At 42.8% G+C, this 24,336-nt stretch overlaps 1 protein-coding gene across 1 annotated transcript in view; it reads left to right on the top strand.

Annotated features, from left to right (window-relative positions):
• LOC126458479 (serpin B8-like) overlaps window positions 1-24,336 on the top strand; it is a 266,413-nt gene that overhangs the window by 230,072 nt on the left and 12,005 nt on the right. Inside the window, exon 8 of the mRNA XM_050095572.1 lies at window positions 22,178-22,322. Within this exon, the coding sequence (XP_049951529.1) occupies window positions 22,178-22,322 (145 nt within the window). The remainder of the gene's footprint in view (window positions 1-22,177; window positions 22,323-24,336) is intronic.

Below are 24,336 nucleotides of genomic sequence, written 5' to 3'. Positions count from 1 at the left end.
ATTCGAGTGCAGCTTAGATTTGAGTAAATACGGTACTAGAATATCTATAACATAAACAGTTATTTGAGATAAGACTTCATATCCCAAACCAAAATTCAATGCCCTAAAAAACCTCGTTATGGAAACACTTAATCTGTGTGGAATAACATAATATTGATAGCTCTCACCTTCATATAGGAAAGCAGAGTACCTTTGTGAGTCAGGGTCAAGTGATATTTGAGGGAAGCCAGAAGTCAAGTCCAACGTGGTCATGTACTTTACACATTCAGATTTATGTAAGAGCTCATCAATATTATCTGGATGATCATTCTCTCTCTTTAAAAGCTTATTTAAATGTCTAGAATAAAGCATCAGCCTAACATCCCCATTTTCTTTTGAAACTACTACTAACAAATGGTTATATTGACTATTAAACAATGGAAAATCCAGGATGCTGCTCACCATATATAGGAAACATTGAATTTCATGTAAGCACAACAAAAATTCTGCTATACATTTGAGTTTTCAGCCAAAAATTCTTCTTCTAAAGTAGAAAACGCACATTCATTTGCACAAACAGAACTCATACACATGAGCACGGTCTCTGGCCGCTGCGGGTGGACTGCATACAGCAACTCCACTTGATAGGAGAATAAATCTCTAGGGTGTATGGAGCAGGCTTGGGCAGGGAGAGGGGAGGGCTAAAGGGCAGGGGCATGTGAAGGTGCAGTGCTGCTTGTGGGAGCATGCAGGAACTTGAGTGGGGGTGGGGGGTGGGGGGGGGAGGCAAGGTAGGGTTGCAAGATGGAGTCTGGTGGTTGGGGAGGGGGGAGAGGAGGAGAAAAGCTAGTGAGTGCATTGGTGTTCATAGAAGGTTGTACAGTGCCAGAGTGGGAGCACGGAAATGGATATGTGGGTGAAGGACAGGGACTAATGAAGGAGGGGACTGGGGGGGGGGGGGGGGGGGGTTAATGAGAACATAGAATACATTGCACAGAGGGTTCCCACTTGTGCAATTCAAAAAAACTGGTGTTGGTAGGAAGGATCCAGATGGCTTAAGTTATTAAGCAGTCATTGAAGCAAAGCTTCTTGTGTTGGGCAGCATGTTCAGTAACTGGATGGTCCAGTTGTCTCTTGGCCACAAGTTCCTTGGTGGCCATTCATCCTGATAGACACTTTGTTGGTTTGCATGCCCATGTACAAAGCAGCACAGTGGTTGCAGCTTAGTTTGTAGACCACATGACTGCATCCACAGGCAGCCTGCCTTTGATGGAAATGACAATGTCTGTAACCGAACTGGAGTAGGTGGTGGTGATGGGAGGATTTATGGAAGAAGTCTTGGATAGGAACTGTGATTGTTGTGTACAGATGCGAGCTGAGTTGTTGACCCTTCGCTCACAGCTCCAGGCTGCTGCCAAGGGGCGTCGACCACGTCCCAAGTGTCCTTCGATAGGTCCACTGCTGTGGCCACCCCAGGTAATGCCTGCACTGAGGTTGACCCCTAACCCGTGTTCAAGTGGGAGATCATTCCAAAGTCTGGCAGGCAGCGAAAAACTTTCCAAGGGGCCAATCGTAGGGCCTCTATGGTTTTTTTGACAAACAGGTTTCGGACGTTATCTGCTGCTGACCATGTCTCTGAGCTGGATGCAGTCATCCATACTGATCCAGGGGAAGCTTCTCGGCCCACAAGGTCTGGGCATTCACAGAGGGTGGGTTTGCTGGTAGTTGGGAGCTCCAATGCTAGGCGCGTAATGGGGCACCTTAGGAACATGGCTGCCAAGGAGGGGAAGGAAGCCAGTATGCACTCTGTGTGCATTACGGGGAGAGTCATTCTGGATGTGGAAAGGGTGCTTCTGGATGCCATGAAGAGTACAGGGTGCAGGCAACTGCAGGTGGTGGCTCAAGTCAGTACCAGTGACATGTGTTGCTTTGGATCAGAGCAGATTCTGTCTGGTTTCGGGTGGCTAGCGTAAATGGTAAAGACTGCCAGTCTTGCTTCCGAGATTAAGGTGGAGCTCACCATCTGCAGCATTGTTGATAGAACCAATTGTGGTCCTTTGATGCAGAGATGAATGGAAGGTCTGAATCAGAGGCTCAGGCGGTTCTGTAACTGTGTAGGCTGTAGATTCCTTGACTTGCGCCCTCGGGTGGTGGGTTTCTGGGTTCCGTTTAATAGGTCAGGAGTCCACTACACACTGGAGGTGGCTACATGTGTAGCAGGGGCTGTGTGGAAGGGACTGGGCGGTTTTTTAGGTTAGAGGGTCTCAGGGAACCACAGAAGGAACATCCGTCTAAAAGTGGGCAGGTAAAACACAGTAAGGTAGCTGTAGAAATGATTGGTATTGTAGTTGTAAATTGTCATAGCTGTGTTGGGAAAGAACCAGAGCTCCAAGCCCTAATAGAAAGCACTGAAGCCCAAATAGTTGTAGATACAGAGAGCTGGCTAAAGTCAGAAATAAGTTCAGCCGAAATTTTTTCAAACGATCTAACATTGTTCAGAAAGGATAGATTAAATACTGTTGGTGGTGAAGTATTTATTGCTGTCAGACGTAGTTTGCCTTGTAGCGAAATTTAAGTAGATAGTTACTTGACAATCGGACTAAACTATTTATTGGATCATTTTACCGACCCCCCAACTTAGAAGATATAGCTGCTGAACTGTTCAAAGAAAACTTGAGTCTCATTTCCAATAAGTACCCCGCTCATACAATTATAGTTGGTGGTGATTTTAATCTACCCTTGATATGCTGGAAAAATTATACTTTTAAAGCTGGTGGCAAGCATAAAACATCACCCGAAATTGTACTGAATGCTTTCTCAGAAAATTATTTTGAACAATTAGTTCATGAGCCCACTCGAAGCGTAAATGGTTGCAAAAGCATACTTGACCTTTTAGCAACAAATAATTCTGGACAAATAGTGAGCATTGTGACGAATACGGGTATTAGCGGCAACAAGGCAGTTGCTGCTAGGCAGAATACTGTAACACCTACAACCATGAAAAAGAACCGCAAAGTATATCTATTTAAAAAAGCTGATAAAAATGCTCTTAACGCCTTTTCAATAGACAGTCTTCACTCCTTCTAATCCGATCATGTAAGAGTAGAAAAGTTGTGGAATGTTTTAAAAGAGATAGTATCGACAGCAATTGAGAGATATATACCACATAAATTAATAAGTGATGGTACTGATCCCCCATGGTACACAAAATGGGTCAGATCATTGTTGCAGAAGCAGCGAAAAAAGCATGCCAAATTTAAAAGAACACAAAATCCCCAAGATTGCCAATGTTTTACAGAAGTTCAAAATATGGTGCGTACTTCAATTCGAGATGCTTTTAATAAATTCCACAACGAAATTCTGTCTCAAAATCTGGCAGAAAACCCAAAGAGATTCAGGTCATACATAAAGCACACCAGTGGCAAGACACAGTCAATACCTTTACTGCGTGATAACAACGGTGAAGTCACGCATGACAGTGCCACTAAAGCAGAGTTATTAAACACAGTTTCCGAAACTCCTTCACCAAAGAAGACGAAGTAAATATTCCTTAATTCCAATCAAGAACAACTGCCAAGATGAGAAACATAGAAGTAGATTTCCTTGGAATAACAAAGCAGCTTAAATCACTTAATAAAGGCAAGGCCTCCAGTCCAGATCGTATACCAGTCAGATTCCTCTCAGACTGTGCTGATAAAATAGCTCACAGAAAGATCCATACCTAAAGACTGGAAAATTGCTCAAGTCACACCAATACCCAAAAAGGGAAGTATTAGTAATCCTCTGAATTACAGGCCTATATCACTAACGTCAATTTGCAGTAGGGTTTTGGAACATATACTGTATTCGAACATTGTGAAGTACCTCAAAGAAAATGATTTATTGAGACATAGTCAGCACGGTTTCAGAAAATATTGTTCTTGTGAAACACAACTAGCTCTTTATACTCATGAAGTAATAAGTGCTATCAACAGGGGATGTCTAATTGATTCCGTATTTTTAGATTTCCAGAAGGCTTTCGACACCGTTCCTCACAAGCGTTTTCTAACCAAACTGCGTGCCTACAGAGTATTGTCTCAGTTGTACGACTGGATTCGTAATTTTCTGTCAGAAAGGTCACAGTTCATAGTAATAGATGGAAAGTCATCGAGTAAAACAGAAGTAATATCCAGCGTCCTCCAAGGGAGTGTTATAGGCCCTCTACTGTTCCTGATCTATATTAATGACGTAGGAGACAATCTCAGTAGCCATCTTAGATTGTTTGCAGATGATACTGTCATTTACCGTCTTGTAAAGTCATCAGATGATCAAAACGACTTGCAAAATGATTTAGATAAGATATCTGTATGGTAAAAAAGTGGCAATTGACCCCGAATAAGGAAAAATGTCAAGTTATTCACATGAGTACTAAAAGAAAGCAGCTAAATTTCGATTATGCGATAAGTCACACAAATCTGAAGGCTATAAATTCAACTAAATACTTAGGGATTAGAATTGCAAATAACCTAAATTGGAATGATCGCATAGATAATATTGTGGGTAGAGCAAACCAAAGACTGAGATTCACTGGCAGAACACTTAGAAGGTGCAACAGGTCTACTAAAGAGACTGCTTACACCACACTTGTCCACCCTTTTCTGGAGTATTGCTGTGCGGTGTGGGATCCGCTTCAGGTGGGACGGATGGATGACATCGAAAAAGTACAAAGAAGGGTAGCTCATTTTGTATTATCGCGAAAACATTCTGTTGGCACCCACCTATATAGGGAGAAATGATCATCATGATGAAATTTGAGAAATCAGGGCTCACACAGAAAAATTTAAGTGCTCGGTTTTCCCATGTGCCATTCAAGAGTGGAATGGTAGAGAGACAGCTTGAAGGTGGTTCGTTGATCCCTCTGCCAGGCACTGTATTGTGAATAGCAGAATAATCACGTAGATGTACTAAGTGTGTTGCAGAATGAGATACATGTTATGAGTGAGAGACTATCTGTTTGTTCTTTGGAGGAGTAGCTCTGACTTCATGATATTTGTTGATAGATATAGTTCTGTAATGAGAAATAAGTTTGCTGTGATCTAATACTCTCTGTTATTACTATATTTTCACAACACAACATTTTTTAAAAAAAAAAGAAAGAAAGAAAAACGATGGAACTATGAAGATGAACTGGATGACAAGAAAAGGCACTTATTTCTCCTACAGCACAGATAAGCAAAATCACAATCTTAATATTCTCGGAGTACTCTGCAGGCTCTATGGCAGTAATAAGTTGATTTGATGCTTAGGATAGAATACCGCTCGCCATTTGTGCTTCCATCACTTTTTAAATCAAACCATTGTTTCTTCATAATGATAATACATGCTATTCAGAAATGCTAGCCGGCTGTTGTGGCTGAGCAGTTCTAGGCACTTCAGTCCGCAACTGTGCTGCTGCTAAAGTCGCAGGTTCAAATCCTGCCTCGGGCATGGATGTGTGTGATCTCCTTAGGTTAGTGAGATTTAAGTAGTTCTAAGTCTAGGTGACTGATGACCTCAGATGTTAAGTCCCATAGTGCTCAGAGCTATTTGAACCATTTTGAACCAGAAATGCTACTGCGAATGTCTTATGAGTAGAGCTGCAGTCGGGTGGTTGTTCGGTGTACTACTCAGATTAGCAGCCTTCAGATATTGGTAATTCAGGAACACCTGATCATGAGCTAATACAGCTGTACATTTCTAAATAACATGTCAGACTGGATATAGCAGACAATTCAGAAGCATGGTTACACAGGCTAATGAGGATAAGTATGAGAGAAAGAGCAAACATTATGTGCTTCATCATGGAAGTTGAAAAGTTACCAGACATTGTGTAACTCATGGATTATAAATACTGTAAAGAGAGACTACAAGATGTTTTGGACCAACTGACCAAACTGGATGAGGGGAAGCATGACCTGTTAGATGGTTCAAATGGCTCTGAGCACTATGGGACTCAACTGCTGTGGTCATAAGTCCCCTAGAACTTAGAACTACTTAAACCTAACTAACCTAAGGACATCACACACATTCATGCCCGAGGCAGGATTCGAACCTGCGACCGCAGCGGTCGTGCGGTACCAGACTGTAGCGCCTTTAACCGCTCGGCCACTCCAGCCGGCTTGACCTGTTAGACAGTGTCACTGCAACTAATTACAAAATCTTATCAACTTTATAGCACTCATATTTCTCCTCTTTGTTTATTCATGTACAAAAATAGCTTTAAGTAATTGTAAACAGTACTACCAAATCTGATAAATGTGTGATATTTTGAAAGTTGATGTTTGTTTTCTGTACAGGAAGTTCATGTCTCAAGTAGAAACTGGAAAAGTATAGATTTCTTCATAAATCGGTGAGCAGGTTGAGGAGCCTGTAATGCCTATCCCCTAGATATGGCTGAAGATGCATCCTTATCATTGATGTTAAATATCATCTGCTGCACATCCAATCTCCCTGCACTTTGTGGCATGGGGTGTGGGTAACTGTTTGCACACTGTAAATTTTGGTGGCCTCCCTTCCATTGTGTTTGTTTCTTCTATTTCATCTTTTGGCACATTCCGTGCCCGTCCTTCAAGTCGAGAAATGTGTTACAATGCACTGACATTATGGTTAAGTAAGTATCCATTGTTGGCAGCATCATTTTCATGTAGGTAAACATACTCATTTTGTTGGAGGTCTTGATCTGATGTAATCCAGAGAAAATTCTATACTTATTCAGTTCAATCACATTCTGCGTTGTGAAAGTAAGATGAATGTTCTTGTCTAACTATATTGCTGGAGTGTTGAGAAATGATTGTACATTTAATGAGTCAGATATGATCAAGATCTTGTTCAGTACGAGTGGCTTGATGAACTGAGAGCTTACATGTAGCCACTGCCTCTGCAATATTCACTGTCATGCTCTGAGGGAGGGTGTATGACCATTCTGCTTGGAGATTAGGGCAAAAGAAAGCACTAACCACATACGGGTGATCAATTACTATTGACCCATCAGTGAATATTTTAATCACATTTGGCCACTGCAGATACGTGTTTGTTGTGAATATGCTGCTAATTTTTGACATTTCACTTTTGGGGAACAGATGGATGCAACACTAATGGATAACTGGTAAAAAGGTCTTTCAACGTGCTTCTTACTTTCATGACTGGATACTAAGAAAGTGTTCATGTTATGCAATGGCTATTATTTTGCAACATCTTCTTGTTTCAAGAGAGAAATGGTAATTAAAAAAAAACCTATACCTCAGCTAGTTTCTGAACAATGGAAGGATCCAGAGTTTGAATTCCCTGTAACATAAATTTATCCACCAGGAAATGGCATCTTTATTGCTTCCAAAAGCATAGCATTGATCTGTGTAGAAAACATCTCTCTGGTAGAGATTCTAACATGATTATACAATACCAAATTTTGTCTACTTGGTCAAAAGCTAACCATGTGCCACTGTGATAAATGACTCACAATAATCTAGTTGAATTCATGTTGTGTTGGCAGAAGAGCCAACACCTTGTTACTAGTGGGGGCCGAAATGCACGCGTTTTAGCTCACGCAGGCTGGCATGAGGAAGGAAGGACTCTACTGACATGAGGTCTGGAACATGACAAGGAATTAGAATTCAGAAGGTGGACATAATTAGTTTGATACTTAGCTTTAATCCATTAATGATGAATGTTGCTCTTGACGGTACATGATTCACAATATTGTCTGTACAGAATATATTCTTTAAGACTATGGCACCTTGGTAGGTCGTAGCAAATGAAGTAGCTGAAGGCTATGCTAAACTGTCGTCTCTGCAAATGAGATCGTATGTAGACAGTGAACCATTGCTAGCAAAGTCGGCTGTACAACTGGGACGAGTGCTAGGGAGTCTCTCTCGACTAGACCTGCCGTGTGGCGGCGCTCGGTCTACAATCACTGATAGTGGCGACACGCGGGTCCGACGTATACTAACGGACCGCGGCGAATTTAAAGGCTACCACCTAGCAAGTGTGGTGTCTGGCAGTGACGCCACATTCCTCCCTCACAAATCGGCGGTCGGTTGTGGTATAAGGCCTCCGCCCGCCATTGGGATGACACCTTGTTGACATATGCGACAAGGTGGGGAGCCTAACAACAGGCGAGGCTATGCCACTCACACCCTCACACACTGCCATTCGGACCGTGGGGAGCTAGGGAACACCTGAAAACGTACTCCAGGGTGCATGCCAACATGTGGTGTATGTGCCCGTAGACAGACAGGAGGGGCTGAAGGGTCGACCTCCATCAGGCTGGGGCACCCGACGGGCGAAGACAACATATGGTCCGGAGCGGGCGAGAGTTTGATGTCGGAGGACAACTGGTCCCAGGGAGTGATCCGTGGTGCGTGACCCAGGAGGGCACCCGGCGGCTGCAGCGACATGTCCACTGCGGGCATCGCCAGCGGGAGAACAGGCGGCGGCAGCAGTGCATCACCGTGGGGCAAAATGGTAGGCAGCGTCAGTAACACCTGGGGCTGAGGTGAGCCAGTAGATGGGCCCCCGGGGCGCTAACCAGACGGCACCGTCGCTGGAAGCAGACAGCGAGTGGCAGATCCTGTGTGACGACAGAGGCGCAGCTGATTGAGATGTCGGCGCACCTCACCAGAGGCCCCTGAAACCGGATACATAGTGCGTCCGAGACAGCGAACAATGCGCCCTTTGAGCCAATGCCGTGAACCTTGATAGTGGCGGTAATAGACAACATCACCTGGGGCAAAAGCAGGTGTCTGCTGCTGCACAAGAACCTGATGCGACGGATGTAGCAAAGACATCAAGGTTTGATGATGGCGACTGTGGAGCAACTCAGCCGGCGAGCGACCAACTCGGGGCCGAGAGTGATACAAGGACAAAAAGAGCAATAATGCATCCTCCCGAGAATGCGACTCTTTCAACTTCAACGTCTGTGACTTGAAAGTCCTGACCAGTCATTCAGCAGCACCATTTGACTGTGGTGAAAACGGCACGGACATCAAATGTTGAATACCATTGGCCTTGCAGAATGACTGAAATTCTGTGGACATGAATTGTGGGTCATTGTCAGAAACAGTTGTCTGTGGAAGACCTTCAATGCAAAAGATAGCAGATAATGCTTGGATGGTGGCAGATGACGTCGTGGAAGACATCTGGTCAACAAAAGGTAAATTACTGAATGAATCTATCACAACCAACCATCAAGCATTCAAGAATGGACCAGCAAAATTGATGTGTAAGCGTTGCCAAGGGAAAGTGGCTCTTGGCCATGCAAAGAATTTCCATGGTGTTGCTGATTGTTGTTCGGCACACACCATGCAAGAAGAGCACATAGTCGTAATTGCGGCATCGATTCCGAACCAAGTACAGTGCTGACGAGCAAGTTGTTTCGTTCTCACTGTACCCCAAGGTCCTTAGTGGAGAAGCTTTAAGACAGAGGACTGTAACGAACGTGGGACCACAACCCTGGACTGATCATTATCAGAACGCAACAGCAAAACACCACGTCGTACAAAAAGTCTCTCCTTGTGAGCAAAAAACCAGTGAACCAACAGGTCCCCGATCCGTGACTTTGACAAGGGCCATTGCGTAGCAACAAAATGCAGAATGGTAGCAAGGACAGGGTCGGCAGTTGTGGCCGTAGCTACATGCCGAAAATCAATTGGAAACGATTCGACCACGTCATCGGTTTCCGCATCAATGAACATGCAAGCAAGTTCGGAGGAATCGAATGCCCTATCCTCAGCAACAGGCAAACAGGACAACGCATCAGTGTTTCCGTGTTTAGCAGTGGACCGATACAAGATATCGTAACAGTACTATGAGAGGAAAATAGACCAGCGAATGAATTTCTGTGCTGTACGTGGAGGTACAGGCTTGTTCGGATGAAAAAGCGATGTCAAAGGTTAGTGGTCTGTGATTATGGTAAAGGGACGACCATACAAGAAGTCATGAAGCTTTGTAACACCAAATCGAATACGAGAGCCAATGCTTCTTTCTCGATCTGTGAATTATTTCTTTGCGCAGACGAGAGCAATTTGGACGCAAAGGCAATAGGGTGATCATGCGAGCCATCTTTGTGCGCAAGCACAGCACCAATCCCGAAATCCGATGCATCCACCATCACCAAAAGAGGCTTCCGGGGCTCGAATGGTGTAAGGAAAGTATTGGAAAGCAACGCCGATTTCAACCGGCAAAAGGCGCGTTCACATTCCGTCGTCCAGATGAACAGAACACCCTTACGGCGTAAGCGATGAAGCGGAGCTGAAATGGAAGAGGCATGCGGCACATATCTGTGATAATAGTTGATTTTTTCCGGCACACTCTGGAGCTGCTTCAAATTCTGCAGCGAAGGCAAGTCTTGTATGGCACGGAGGTGCATGGGAATGGGATGTATGCCTTGGGCATTGAGTACATGTACCAGGTATGCCAAGTCACTGGCAAAAAGCACACATTTGTCCTTCCGTAAGCGAAGACCATTGTGTCGCAAGACCTGAAATAATGTTCTGAGATTGGCTAAATGTTCTTCTTCCATCTTTCCGGAGATCACAATATCGTCCAGATAGTTTGCTGCAGTAGGGACTGACGCACAAACAGTTTGTAGATATTGCTGAAACAATGCAGGGGCGGATGCACACCCAAATGGCAGTCGTTTGAATTGATACAAACCAAGATGCGTGTTAACCACCAAAACGCACTGGGATTCTTCGTCCACTGGTATTTACCAGTTCGCAACTGCTAGGTCCAACTTCAAAAGATATTTGCGCGGGCACAGTTTGTCAAAAAGATCTTCTGGGCGGGGTAAAGGAAAAGTTGCAATCACTAGTTGTGGATTCACTGTTGCCTTGAAGTCCACACAAAGTCTCAATTTTCACGAAGGTTTTGGCAAAATTACTAAGGGTGATGCCCAGAGAGAAGCCTGCACACGTTCAATTACACCTTGTGATTCCAAATCGTGTAATGTTTTTGTAAACTCATCACGCAATGCGTGGGGAACATTGTGCGCTCTGAAAAATTTCGGTTGCACATTTACTTTCAGTTCCAATTGTGCTTTATAGTTCATAGCGCAACCGAGGCCTGGTGCAAAAATGTCTGCAAATTCTTCACATAGACGAGAAACACTGTCTGAAGGCACAGTCTGGTTCACTGATAGGACCTGATTTACTATAGACAAGTTAAACAACCGAAATAAATCGAAACCAAACAAGTTCACTGCAGAAGAAGAACGAAGGATGCAAAATGACATAAGTTTTGTTTGTCCTTTATATGTTGCAAGAAGGCTGCACTGTCCTAACACAGGGATCTCTTGACCTGAATAGCTAGTTAACTTAACATTTGTGGCACACAATGGAGGTGTGGCCAGCTGTTTGTTAAACAACTAAAATAAATCAAAACTTAACAAGTTCACTGCAGAAGAAGAATGAAGGACGCAAAATGACACAAGTTTTGTTTGTCCTTTGTATGTTGCAAGAAGGCTGCACTGTCCTAACACACGGATCTCTTGACCTGAATAGCTAGTTAACTTAACATTTGCGGCACGCAACGGAGGTGTGGCCAGCTGTTTGATTGTCTTGATTGATCAGTGAAACTGCAGCTCTGGTATCGAGCTGGAATGGTATCACTTTGCCGTTAATGTCGAAGTCTACAAAAAGTTTATTGTCCTGCTGACAAGAAGAGCGACTGTCTCGTACAATGTGAACTGACACTGGTACAGAATCACTTGCGACTTGACAATGTCGATGCACACTATGTGTGGGACGAACACAGTCACTGTTAGAGAGAGTGGCACTGGGCGGAGTGGAATGAACAACGTGAATTTCCATGGGCGAAGTTTCGCGAGCCTGAGTATCCTTGGTTTGATTCCGATTCTGGCGCAAAGCAAAGGGCCTGGAATGGTTTTGAGTTTCTGATCTGAGCTTTTTCTGGCAAACACTCTGAACATGTCCTTTTTTATTACAGTAAAAGCAAATAGCTTGACGTGATGGGCAATTCTCACGCGAATGTTTAGTAGCGCACCGCGGGCATGATTTGAGGACTGCATTTGCTTGTCGGTGTGGCACACGTGGCTGTGACCCTGGCGGCAGTGGCGTGGCTGGGCACGAGGGCTGTTTACTGCTCCGTGCAGCTCGCCCGGCAGCCCGGTTAACCTGACACACAGCTGGCGAAGTTTCAAATGAATCCTGAGCAAAGTCAAGTGTGTCCTGCCGATCCAATATGTCCATCACTTGTTGAAGGGAGGGATTGACTAGTTTCAAAATCTGTTCCCTTATACAAACATCAGAAACGTTCTGTGCAGTTGTGTCACGTACGATAGTATCTGAATATGGGAGTCCACATTGACACTCAAAAGCACAGTCCCTAGTAAGGCCTTGCTAGGTTGCAACCCACTCTCGATTAGTTTGACCTGCCATACATTTTGTATGAAAGAAGGTATACCGTTTCGCAACTAGATTGACTGATTCTTTGAAATATGCATGTAATGCAGACAAAATTTCTTCGTACGACAGAGTTGCTACGTCACGTCAGGGAAATAACTTGACTATCACATGGTAGGTTTGCACACCAACGGACGACAAAAGAAAAGGCTGCCGCTCATTACCTTGAATTCTGTAGGTGGCGAGATGAAATCCAAATTGGCGTGACCACTCCATCCAGCTTTCCAGTGCAGCATCAAAATGTCTGAAGGTCGGTGCAACTGCATTTTGTGGCTGCGTTAGTGGTGGAGCGGCGGCTGCCGCATTGTTTTGCATTGCACGTTGACCCTGGACAAGCTGTCCAAGTGCATCCAGTAATGCCTGGGTCTGCTGATTCTGTAAGCAATAAAATTCGGACAGTACATCTGGAGATTGTGGCGAAGCCATGACAGAAGGAAATCAGGGCAGTATAGATAAGAACACTGTTTGTACACTCGTCGCCAATGTTGTGTTGGCAGAAGAGCCAACTCCGTGTTACTAGTGGGGGCCAAAATGCACGCGTTTTAGCTCACGCAGGCTGACGTGAGGAGGGAAGGACTCTACTGACGTGAGGTCTGGAACATGACAAGGAATTAGAATTCAGAAAGCAGACATAATTAGTTTGATACTTAACTTTAATCCATTAATGATGAACATCGCTCTTGACGGTACATGATTCACAATATTGTCTGTTCACAATACATTCTTTAAGAATATGGCGCCTTGCTAGGTCGTAGCAAATGAAGTAGCTGAAGGCTATGCTAAACTGTCGTCCCTGCAAATGAGAGTGTATGTAGACAGTGAACCATCACTAGCGAAGTCGGCTGTACAACTGGAACAACTGCTAGGGAGTCTCTCTCAACTAGACTTGCCGTGTGGCGGCGCTCGGTCTGCAATCATTGATAGTGGTGACACGCGGGTCCGATGTATACCAACGGACCGCGGCTGATTTAAAGGCTACCACCTAGCAAGTGTGGTGTCTGGCGGTGACACCACAATTTGCACCAGTGATCAGTACAGCATGAGCACTGTGGCTACATTTGGACCTCACTTGTCTAGCCTCAGAAGAAAATAACTGATATGGACATATCATACCAGTTATGACCCTAGATTAATCTCAGGAATCACAAATGTGATGTTACTGGTATCATACTGTGGTAACTCACATGATACTGAGCCTACATTGGACACTAAAATTTGGTGAATAGGAATGATTTAGCGGGAATTTATGGAAAAATTAATTGATTTCTTTGTTTTCTGGGTGCCAGGCTTAATCATCATTAATCAAACCAAAAGTTGCTTTTTCAATGGATGTGTGTAAAACACTGAAACACATATTCTAATACCAAAACAGCTGACTGTAACCTCACCAAAATATTGATTTGGTCATCAGCAGTGTAGAGTGTGCTCTCTGTGGGTATCAATCTGCAGTGGCATGTGTCTTGGACTGTTGTTTTGTCCTTATCCTCCGTGAGTGGACAGTGTGAAGAACGGTTGACAGTAGCCCACAGGTGAATGGCCTATTGGATGATCAGCACCACAGGCAAGGGCCAAGCAGCCAGTGTGTTTACCATTCAGGTGGTAGCATTCCAAGGGATTAGCTCTCTGACCAGTCTTAAGTTTTGCATATGGCCACATTGCAAAGGATGCAACCAAGAAATCAGTTTTGAACTGAATAATGGTGTTCATGAGAGGCACTCATTGGCAACAGTGTTGAAACTTGGATCAGAACAGTAATCAGACTGCAAAAGCAGCATCATGAAAGAGACAGAATACTGGCTTCAGAAAAGAAGAGTCAAATACTTATGAGAATAAGCATCAGTCTGGAATGAAACTCACTAAAGACTAGAATAGAAATCAGAACATCATGGAGTAGATTGAAATCATCATGGATTTGTGACAGCAAATCCTGACTACTGAGTCTTGAGATGATGTCTCAACATAAAGTCTCCCCAAAGAATGATCTTGAAGCCTCACTCCTCTTCAAGTGTCTCCAATGGAAATGTCAATAAATGTGATCACTGACTCTCATTACTTTCCCAAAATGATACCTGCACTCTCCAGCTCTCTTATTATTGGCTGATGATATATCAGTACCAGCCAGTTGATGATTCCTCCTGGACAGTTCTGTGGGTTTAATTTGTTGCCTACATAATAGTGACCCCAGGAAAAAAAATAAAAGCTCTCACAACTTAATATCGTGTGGCAGTTTTGCCAAAGATGGAAGAAGCTAACAAAATTCTGCAAGCAACAAATGACAAGATACATCAGCTAAAGCAAGAGATTGGGCTTTTGGAGCTTGCAACGCCAAAGAATGATAGCAAAATGAAATCCATGATTTTTACCAACTCCTGTAGTAGCAGCCACACCACGAGCATACTCCCATGCCAAAGATTTTTCGTGCACAAATGCGCTGTTATCAACCGCACCACAGTTGCAGTTAAGACACCTCCGTTCACACCTACACAACCAGACGTATGGTTCGTGATAACAGTGAATATCTTCAAGTATCAATGCATAACTGAAGACCATGAAAAATTCACTCTCACAATTAGCAACCTGGGTCAGAGAGCAACAGCGATAGTCTCTGATACAATCATACATCCGCTGCTCCAACAATCATACACCACACTTAAAATGGCGTTGATCGCTCACTGCATGAAATTACCTGAACAGTGAATTTCCCAGGTAATGTATCAGTAGAAACAGGGGGACAAAAGTCCATCTGAATTTTGGAGACATTTACACACTATAGTTGATGCAAGCATGATATCCAGTGAATTGTTACTGCATGTCTGGAGACAGCAGCTTCCTCACCAAGTTCAACTGATGATGACTGCATATGAAGGACAGTCTCTTGACAAGCAGCTGCAAATAGCTGACAGAACTTTCACTACTGTAAAGTTGACACTCGTAGCATCTGTAGCAACATCATCTGCCACCTCTGCAGTGGAAGCCAATGATGACTCATCGGAATAGATAGAAGAATCGAAGTTAAGCTGTGCAGCCACAGGTTACAGAAAAAACCAGGCATCACTGATGGGATCAGGAAACTGCAAGATGTGATGGAAAATATGGCTACTTGACTACATAACTGGGAGCTGCAGACATCCACCAGGTCCACCAGTAACAAGAAGAGGTCACATTCCAAACAGGATCAAGCTCACATTGACAATTTTCGCTGGTATCACAGACGATTCGGGCCACAAGCTACAAGAGGCACAAAATCTTGTGGATACCAAAGTGGTGAGGGCAGCCTGCTCTAGGCACCACGGGCTGCGGCATTCATGAACACTGCCATATACAAACGGGGAACCAGCTGACAGTTGCAGGCAGCAACATGCACAGTCAAGGTAACGTACTTGAAGGCCTCCTGTATGCTGTATCTTTATGCCACTCTGCATCGCCCTGGGAGTATAAGCTAACATCACACAGATTACAAATGGTTGATAGACTCTCAGCAGGCCTCAACACCGGCTCAGAAGTGAGTACCTTGCTGACCCCAAGTTTTGTAAAGAAGGACACATGGGAGCCTTTGAAATTGATAGCAGTTAACAATTCAAGTATAAACACATACGGTTATAAAGAGCTCATGATAGATATTGGTTTATCTACCCATTACAAGTGGAATTTTGTAGTGGCAGATATTTTACAGCCGATCTTAAAAAGCACAGATTTCTTGTCTCATTTTGCACTCACCATGGACTTGGCAAATAACTGTCTTACTACCAGATCAAATAGGGGCATAATAAAAGGTTTTCAATGCAGTGCGGCAGAGGCTGTATTAGGATTAGTCAGCAGCTCAGCTATACAGTCTCCCCAAGAAGACATGAAGACTCCAATAATTAAGCATAATACAGAGCATTATATACACACCAGCCCATGTCTGCCAGTGTCAAGATGCATCCACAGATTAGCCCCTGAGTGATTAGTGGAGACAAAAGCAATACTTTAGGAGATGATCCAGGCTGGAGTAATAAGAAGTTCTGACAGTTCTTGGACATCCCCTCTCCACCTAGTATGCAAGAAAGATGGCACATGGCATCCCTGTGGTGACTACCACCGATTGAACGTGATAACAATCCCAGACAAATACCCTATACCAAACATTCAAGGGGTTACCTATGCTCTGGCGGGTGTGTATTATCAGTACTTGATTGTCATAAGGCATATAGTCAGATTCCTGTGGATCTGGCTGACGTGGCAAAGATGGCAGTGATCACACCCTCTGGGTTATTCAAATTTCTATTTATGGGATTTGGACTAAAAAATGCGGCCCAAACTTGGAAAAGATTCATTGATGAAGTGCTCTAGGGATTACCTTTCTGTTATGCATATCTGGATGATATTTCGGTATTCTCAGAGGATATGCAATCACATGATAGTCACATTCAGGAGGTATGACAAAGGCTCGATAAATGTGGAGTAGTGTTAAATGAACGCAAATGCATCATGGTCAAGAGTCAAGTAACTTTTCTCAGATATATAGTCTCAGCCAATTGTATACAGCCATTACCAGAGAAGATCGACATGTTGCAAAACCTACCCAAACTCACAGACTACAAACAACTTAAGCGTTATTTCGGTGTGGTAAATTTTTAGCAGCATCATTTACCAATTACCGCCAAAACACAGAAACCACTTACAAATGCACTGGCTGGCAAGAATACCACAGGAAAGGGAAAGTTGCAATGAATACCAGAAATGACCAAAGCTTTTGGCGACTTACAACAAAGCTTAGAGGAGGCAGTGTTACTCGTACACTCCATACCTGCAGCACCATTGAGTATTGTTATAGACGCCAGCCAGGTCGCAATTGGTGCAGCCTTGCAACAACAGATTGATGGACACTGGCAACCTGTTAGTTTCTTCTCAAAAAAGCTGCAACTCTGACAGACTAAATGGAGTGCATATGACAGATAGTTGTTGGCAATATATGAAAGTGTTAAATATTTCCACCCATATATTGAAGCCAGGGCAGTAACAATTTTCACTGATCATAAACCTATAGTGTCAGCTTTCAGCAACATCAACAATAATTGCTTGCCAAGGCAGTTCTGACACATAGACTTTGTTAGTCAATTCATCACAGATATAAGGCACATCAGAGGTGCAGAGAATGTGGTTGCAGATTACTTTTCTCATGTCTGCAGTGTGATCAGCACAATAAACTATGAAGAACTCATGACACCACAGGAAGCAGATCTGGATCTACAGATGTTATTGACAGACCATACAACAGGGTTACACTTACAGCCGATACTCATCCCAGGAAGAAGTCTTAAGTTATGGTGCGATATATCACAGCAGAAGCCAGGCCCTTACATTCCACAACAATTTTGTAAGGCGGCATCTGACAGTGTTCATGGCCTGGCACACCCAGGGGCAAATGCCACAATCAGGTTACTGACAGAACGTTTTGTCTGGCCATCAATTAAAAAGGACGCCAGCGAATCGACTCACGCATGCCTACAATGTCAGCGCTGCAAATTAGGATGACACGCTCACACGGAAATCGGGAATTTCATAGGACCATCAGCAAGATTTGCCCATGTCCATGTGGATGTAGTGGTCCACTCCTAGTTTCTGATGGCTCTAAATACTTGTTAACAGTAGTAGACAGATGCACGAGATGGGCGGAGGCCACTTTGATCACTGACATAGTGGCAGAAACTGTTGCAAAGGCATTTGTCTCTCAATGGCTAGCTCACTTTAGGTGCCCCCTGCATATCACAACATATCGAGGCCACCAGTTTGAGTCTAGTCTGTTCAATGAGCTAGCTAATTTATTTGGGTTCCAGCACCACCATACAACAAGCTACTATCCAGCAAACAGTGGTATGGTGGAGAGATGGCACAGGACGTTGAAGGCAGCTCTCATGTGTCATCAGAGAAGCTGAACATAAGCATTTCCATTGGTTCTCCTTGGATTACAAACCACATACAAGACAGACATCAGTGCCTCAGTGGTGGAATTGGTGGATGGGGAACCATTGAGAATCCTGACAGATTACCTAACTGTCAACGCATCACCAATGCCAACAAACCTCTCATCATTGATACATGAAATCTGTGAGCATGTGGAAACAAAGAGAAGGCCTACAGTATCTAGACATGGTGAGCAATCAGTTTTTGTGCATAAGGTGTTGGCAGACTGTACACATGTTATGCTCCGCACAGATTCAGTCAGAGCGCCACTACAACCTCCATATACTGGACCTTATCGAATAGTATGATGCAACACCCATACTATGGACCTCTCACAGAATGACAGAACTATTAGTGTGTCCATAGAGAAGGTAAAACCCACATGAGTCTTACCAGAACTGGGGTATTATGACACTCAACAGGATGAGAAGGACCAAAGTTTGGAACTCACTACACATGATACGGCAGAAGAACCAATGGCAAGAGGACATGGAACCACAACACAACAGCCCACACCAGCTCCCTCATCCTCACAGCAACAAGTCATCCATACAAGAGCAGGGAGACAAGTCTAGTTTAAGTATGTATTTATCCTGGGTGCTCTGCACTTTAAGGGGGGAGGGGGGGGGGCTGTGTGGGAATGTGGGAGTAGCCAGTGATGCATGCTTTGTTACTCCATGTAAGTGCAATGGACGTTAGATATAAGTATTTACTCTTTGACTGTTAATTCAGTTAGTTTTCTTTTCCAAGTTGGAAAAATAAAGTATTTTGTGCAAAGCTGTATGTGGGTTTAATTTGTTGCCCACAGATGTGTTTCAGTTTTTTCTGAAACTTCTGAAAAATTTCCAGTTGGGAATGTGTAATAGATTAATAATTATATTTGTGGTGATAGACATGATTACATGTGGTGTTCTATGCAAAAACTAGTCGTGTCTAGACTTTTGAATTTATAATGAATTTTTACACACAGTAGAAAGCTGAAAGCTGCTAATTTATAAACCTCAACATCTATATTCCTGCATTTAAATGGTACTCATGCAGACACAGTACATCAATTACATTTCTACATCTGAAAGCAGCATTTGCAGCTAGGACCATCAACAATGTCACAGGTTCTAGGAGTATTCCTAGTGGGAGATGCATCACTTAAGTGATCTTATAAATAATAAGCAACACCATAAAAGTTAAATGATTCACAGGACTTTAATAATGATATGCTTAGAATAGGAGATAAAGCATCATGTGTCATAAGAACAAACAATTTACATCAGTCTCTCTTATAAGTAAGCACAAACACTTATATTCCTTGAAATGAATGGTGTTGTGCATAAACAAATAATAAATCCACATAAAAAATTCTATATCAAACCATATCCAATTCCTTTATCAGCTAAGAAAGGTGCCCAAACTGAAACCAAAGGAATGGAAAGATGAGGCATTATTGAAACTTCAGATGTCTGCTATGAAAACGTATTAGTAGCGATTAAAAAGCGGGATGGATCAGTCCATTTGGTATTAGGTACAAGAACCTTAAATAAAATAACAAACTGAATATTTAATTTAGTGACATATATCCCAAACTGTGATCTGGGATGCAGATTTTACAACTCATAGATAGTAATAATACCACAGCACACTATCCCGTTGGCATTATGAGTTACATGTTATCTGATCATGAGAGAAACTATGGAGCAACAGAAAAAGAAGCTCTGGCAATGGTATGGTCATTCAAGAAATTTAAATAGATATTTTATGGGAATCAAACAGTAGTGCACACCAATTAGAGTGCATTATAATTCCCATTGAGAAGTAGACTGTTTTACAGCAGACTTACTCAGTGGGGTTTCTTCTTACTAGAATTTAATTTTTCTATTGTTTATGTCAAAGAACAAGACAATATGGTGCCACATGTATTATCTCAGCTCCTATTAGTGAAACCAGCTTGTCAAGATGTAAATGAATGATGGTACTTTGCTATTTATTTTCTGAAAGTTGGCAAATTTGAAAAAGACATCAAATGTTTTTGCAACAGTTTCTCTCATCTCCTAAGTGTGTGTATAAATTTCTAAGGTACCAAACTGCTGAGGTCATCAGTCTCATTTCCTACGTGAAGATGATTTAACAAAGTCTATTTAGAACAACTTCAAAATTATCATTTTCAGGAAGTTATATGAGGATGGTTTGATAATTTTTTATCCAATAATAGTTCGCAGCTCGTGGTCGTGCGGTAGCGTTCTCGCTTCTCACGCCCGGGTTCCCGGGTTCGATTCCCGGCGGGGTCAGGGATTTTCTCTGCCTCGTGATGACTGGGTGTTGTGTGATGTCCTTAGGTTAGTTAGGTTTAAGTAGTTCTAAGTTCTAGGGGACTGATGACCATAGCTGTTAAGTCCCATAGTGCTCAGAGCCATTTGATTTTTATCCAATAATACCATAAGGTGTTTGGGATTTTGTGGATATGGATATTTTGGTTCCCTGTGTTATGGCTGGGTAGGAATGGCATAAATTTTTGTGGTAGTTACTTGTTGGTCTAAATTGGTGAAACTGTATCTTTTAAAAACAGATAATGCTAATATTGTAACTGATAAACTGAGTTATCATAAGTTTAAGAAGATAAGTAAACCCAGAAAGTTATTGTCTGACAATGGATCTCAGCTCACTGCTAAGTAGTCCAAAGAATTTTTAGCACAGGAAAATGTAAACCATACATTGTTTTCCAAATACCATCTGCATGCATATCCAGAAGAGAGAATTGTGCATGAACTAGAGAAACCCTGTAGAACCTGTTGTGCAAATGAGCATTTCAAGGGGGTGAAAATTGATTGAGAAATTTGAGAGGATGCTGAATGAATTGCCCCATTCAGTTATATAATTGGCTCCTGTGGAGGTAGTAGAATACCTCAGAGTACTCCTTTCCTGTGTACTTCCATAGACTTGCAAGACAACAATGCAAACAAGCAAAAAGATAAGAATTTCTATAAAGCTATTAGTACAAGCTTAGCTACTGCTCAAACTGTATGTTTTGTCTCACATGTCCATAATTAAAGTTCATCAGTATTTAGAAATATAAGAATTATTTTATTAAGTGGAAGTCAGAAGAATAATGAAACTCTAAAATCACTTTTAATATGGCTTTTACTGTTGATGGATATTAAACAGTTGTTGGTTTTGAAAACTAAGAGAGGAGAAATGACATATTGAAAAGCAAGTAGTCATGATTTTAGTTTTTAGTCCAATGCTCAGATATGTCTTTCAGCATTCCATTAATGTTAGCAGAAGTGACTGTCAAACTGTAGAGAATACTGAAAAACAAATACTCACTATTTTATTTCTGACATCAATGCTCAGAAACAGCTTTCGGCTTCCCAGTAGTGGTAGCAGTAGTGACTGACCAGCTGTAGAGAACAATACCTATTACAAAGCGACAGCATTAGTATGTTTGGTTATTAATGAATTCATTTTCTTTTTCAATATTTTTGAGTTCAGTTTGGTAAGAAATTATACTTTGTTTCCTCTCCCTCTCATACTTCCACAAAATTAATATAAGTTGCTTCTCCCCTTACCCCTTTCCCCCCCTCCATCTCCACCTCTACTTCACCTTTTGCCAGCTGAATTCCTGTGTTTTCTCTTGGATGGCTGGATGGTAATTTCAACCCTTCTACCAAATGTGATTTCACTGTCTTACATATTAAGTTCATTGCCTGGTTATTAATATTTACTTTATATTGGTTAGTGGTAAATCTTAGTTGAATTTCTTCACAAAATTATGATAACTTAGATAATAGTTATGTCAAAAATGTATCACTATACATTCTTTTCAGGTGTTGCATTTGTAATGTGCTGTGGAATTATGAATCCACCACCTCCAGTTGTGTTCAAAGCTGACCACCCATTCCTGTTTCTTCTCATAAATAGGGTTCACCAAGCTATCCTTTTTGTTGGAAGAGTTCATGATTTAGCATCAAGGTAAGGGTTTTTAATGTTATTTTTCTTATTTTGTGTCTAAAATAACCAATTGTAGCATTTTATTATTATTTTTTTGTTGCTGTGAGTCTAAAACAACCAAGCTAAATTTTTCTGTGGATACCACAAGTATTTAGTTGATTTATTGTCATTTTACAGATGTGACTGTTGTCTTTTAAAATTAAAAGTTACTTATAATATTTGTAAAATTGTAATAGTGGCCTGTCCTATGTCAGTGTGTAACATCACATAACAAGATATGTAGGATTAATAAAAATATGGATGTGTGTTGCCTTGAGCAGATGAAAAAGTTAAGCATGAATATAATAGTAATAGTCTTTAAACTCACAATGTGCATCCATTTTGCACTTCAATTTGCAAGCAAATTAAATATTTCTTTTTGAGGTTCAAGAGTTTCAATGATGAACTACATAAATAACACTCAGTGCCTGTTTATTAACATATGGGGATCGCGATGTTACGTACGTTAATATCGAATCCAACATCAAGTATCTACTCGTTTATAATGAATTCACTTTATTTTTATCATGTCAGTACAAACACATCCACTCGAATACAGAGTTCAGAACACACTGAGATCAACAGTTTTCAAAGAAGTTCGTTCTCAAAGATGAGACGGTCGACTCTTGCAGTCGATAACCGCCACAGAGCCCCCGCCGGTAGTGCGGAGCAGGATGATGAGAGGCGTGTGTGCACCCGGCCGGCTGATGGCGCAGGTGCGCGTGACTGATCGTGTTGTGGCAGGTGCTAGTGCGATGCGCAATTGGACCGTTTCTCGATGTCTTAGTAGGCGCGACCAGCGGAGGGAAGAAGGTGCAGAAGGTGTCCACAGGTTGACCGTGCCATGCTGCTGATGGCACGGTGGAAGCAGAAGGCGGCAGTGTGTCGGTGGGGAGAACATCGTCGTGCTGAGGCCGTGCGGCGCAGTGGGGTTTTGATCCGATCAAAGGCGCGGAGTGCGTCGAAGATGCGATGTGATGTATTGCCAAAGTATTTGCCAGTGAGCACCGCGGTAAGTGCAACGTGTCCGGTAACAGTTTGTTATTGGCTGTATGACATAAAGGAGCAAGCATGCTGTAGCTTAACAGGTTGCGTAAGAGATGCCAGATGAGCAACACTCGCAGTAATGACGGAGTTATAGAGGCGCTGGATGTCATAGTAGGGGAGAAAACAGCAAGTTGCACATGACTGATCTTGGCAGTGGATGACTTCAGTATAGATGGAAGCATCACCTCAGAGTCCATGAACCCTGTGCATGAGGTATGGCGATAGCAAGAGTTGGTGGAAGGTGGACGTGGTCGGTGAAACCATGGTCAGAGCAGGAAGGCGATGAGACGTAATGTGAACATGAAGAAGTTGAATCGGCAGATGAACTACTGCTGCATGGCGGAGCTGCGTGTGTGCTGTCGCTGTCGGCACTGCGGTCGAGTCGTAAGGCTGCAAGCTGGTCACGCGAAACTGCTGCACGGTCATGTGTCAGAGCAGAAAGATGCTCACTCGTCGAAGCAGAAATGGCAGATGTGTTGATCGTACATTGCAGAGGTAGCGAAGAGGGCGGCAAAGCAAGTGGCACTGGAATGCGGCTAGTTATGCCTTGGTACAGAAATGAAGTGTCTGCAACTACCAAGGAAAGGTAGCAGCGGCGTAAATAAGTTGCTTGTATCACATCAGTAACGTAGAATTTCCACTTGAGGCGGTATGATGATGACAGTTGTGACATCTGGGACATAGATCCATGTAGCATGATTGTCAGGGTATTAGTTGTAGCTGGTAGTAATGGCAAAGGATCGTCAGCAGTCGGAGGTGGAACAATGACAGGAGCATTTTGTTGCATGTCGTGCTCGGTCGGTGTCAGCTGCAGCATGTGTAACTGATCTTGTACCAACAAGTTGTATGTCGCAATTTGCTCACGTAGCTGTCACAGTTGTTCAGGCGAAAATGCATCTCGTTGCATGTCATGCTCGGTTGGTGTCAGCTGCAGCATGTGTAACTGATC

This window comes from Schistocerca serialis, chromosome 2 (genome assembly GCF_023864345.2).
Source record: "Schistocerca serialis cubense isolate TAMUIC-IGC-003099 chromosome 2, iqSchSeri2.2, whole genome shotgun sequence".
Classification (NCBI taxonomy): Eukaryota; Metazoa; Arthropoda; class Insecta; order Orthoptera; family Acrididae; genus Schistocerca; species Schistocerca serialis.
Note: the sequence above shows the minus strand (reverse complement) of the source record. Positions and strands in the feature narration are given on the sequence as shown.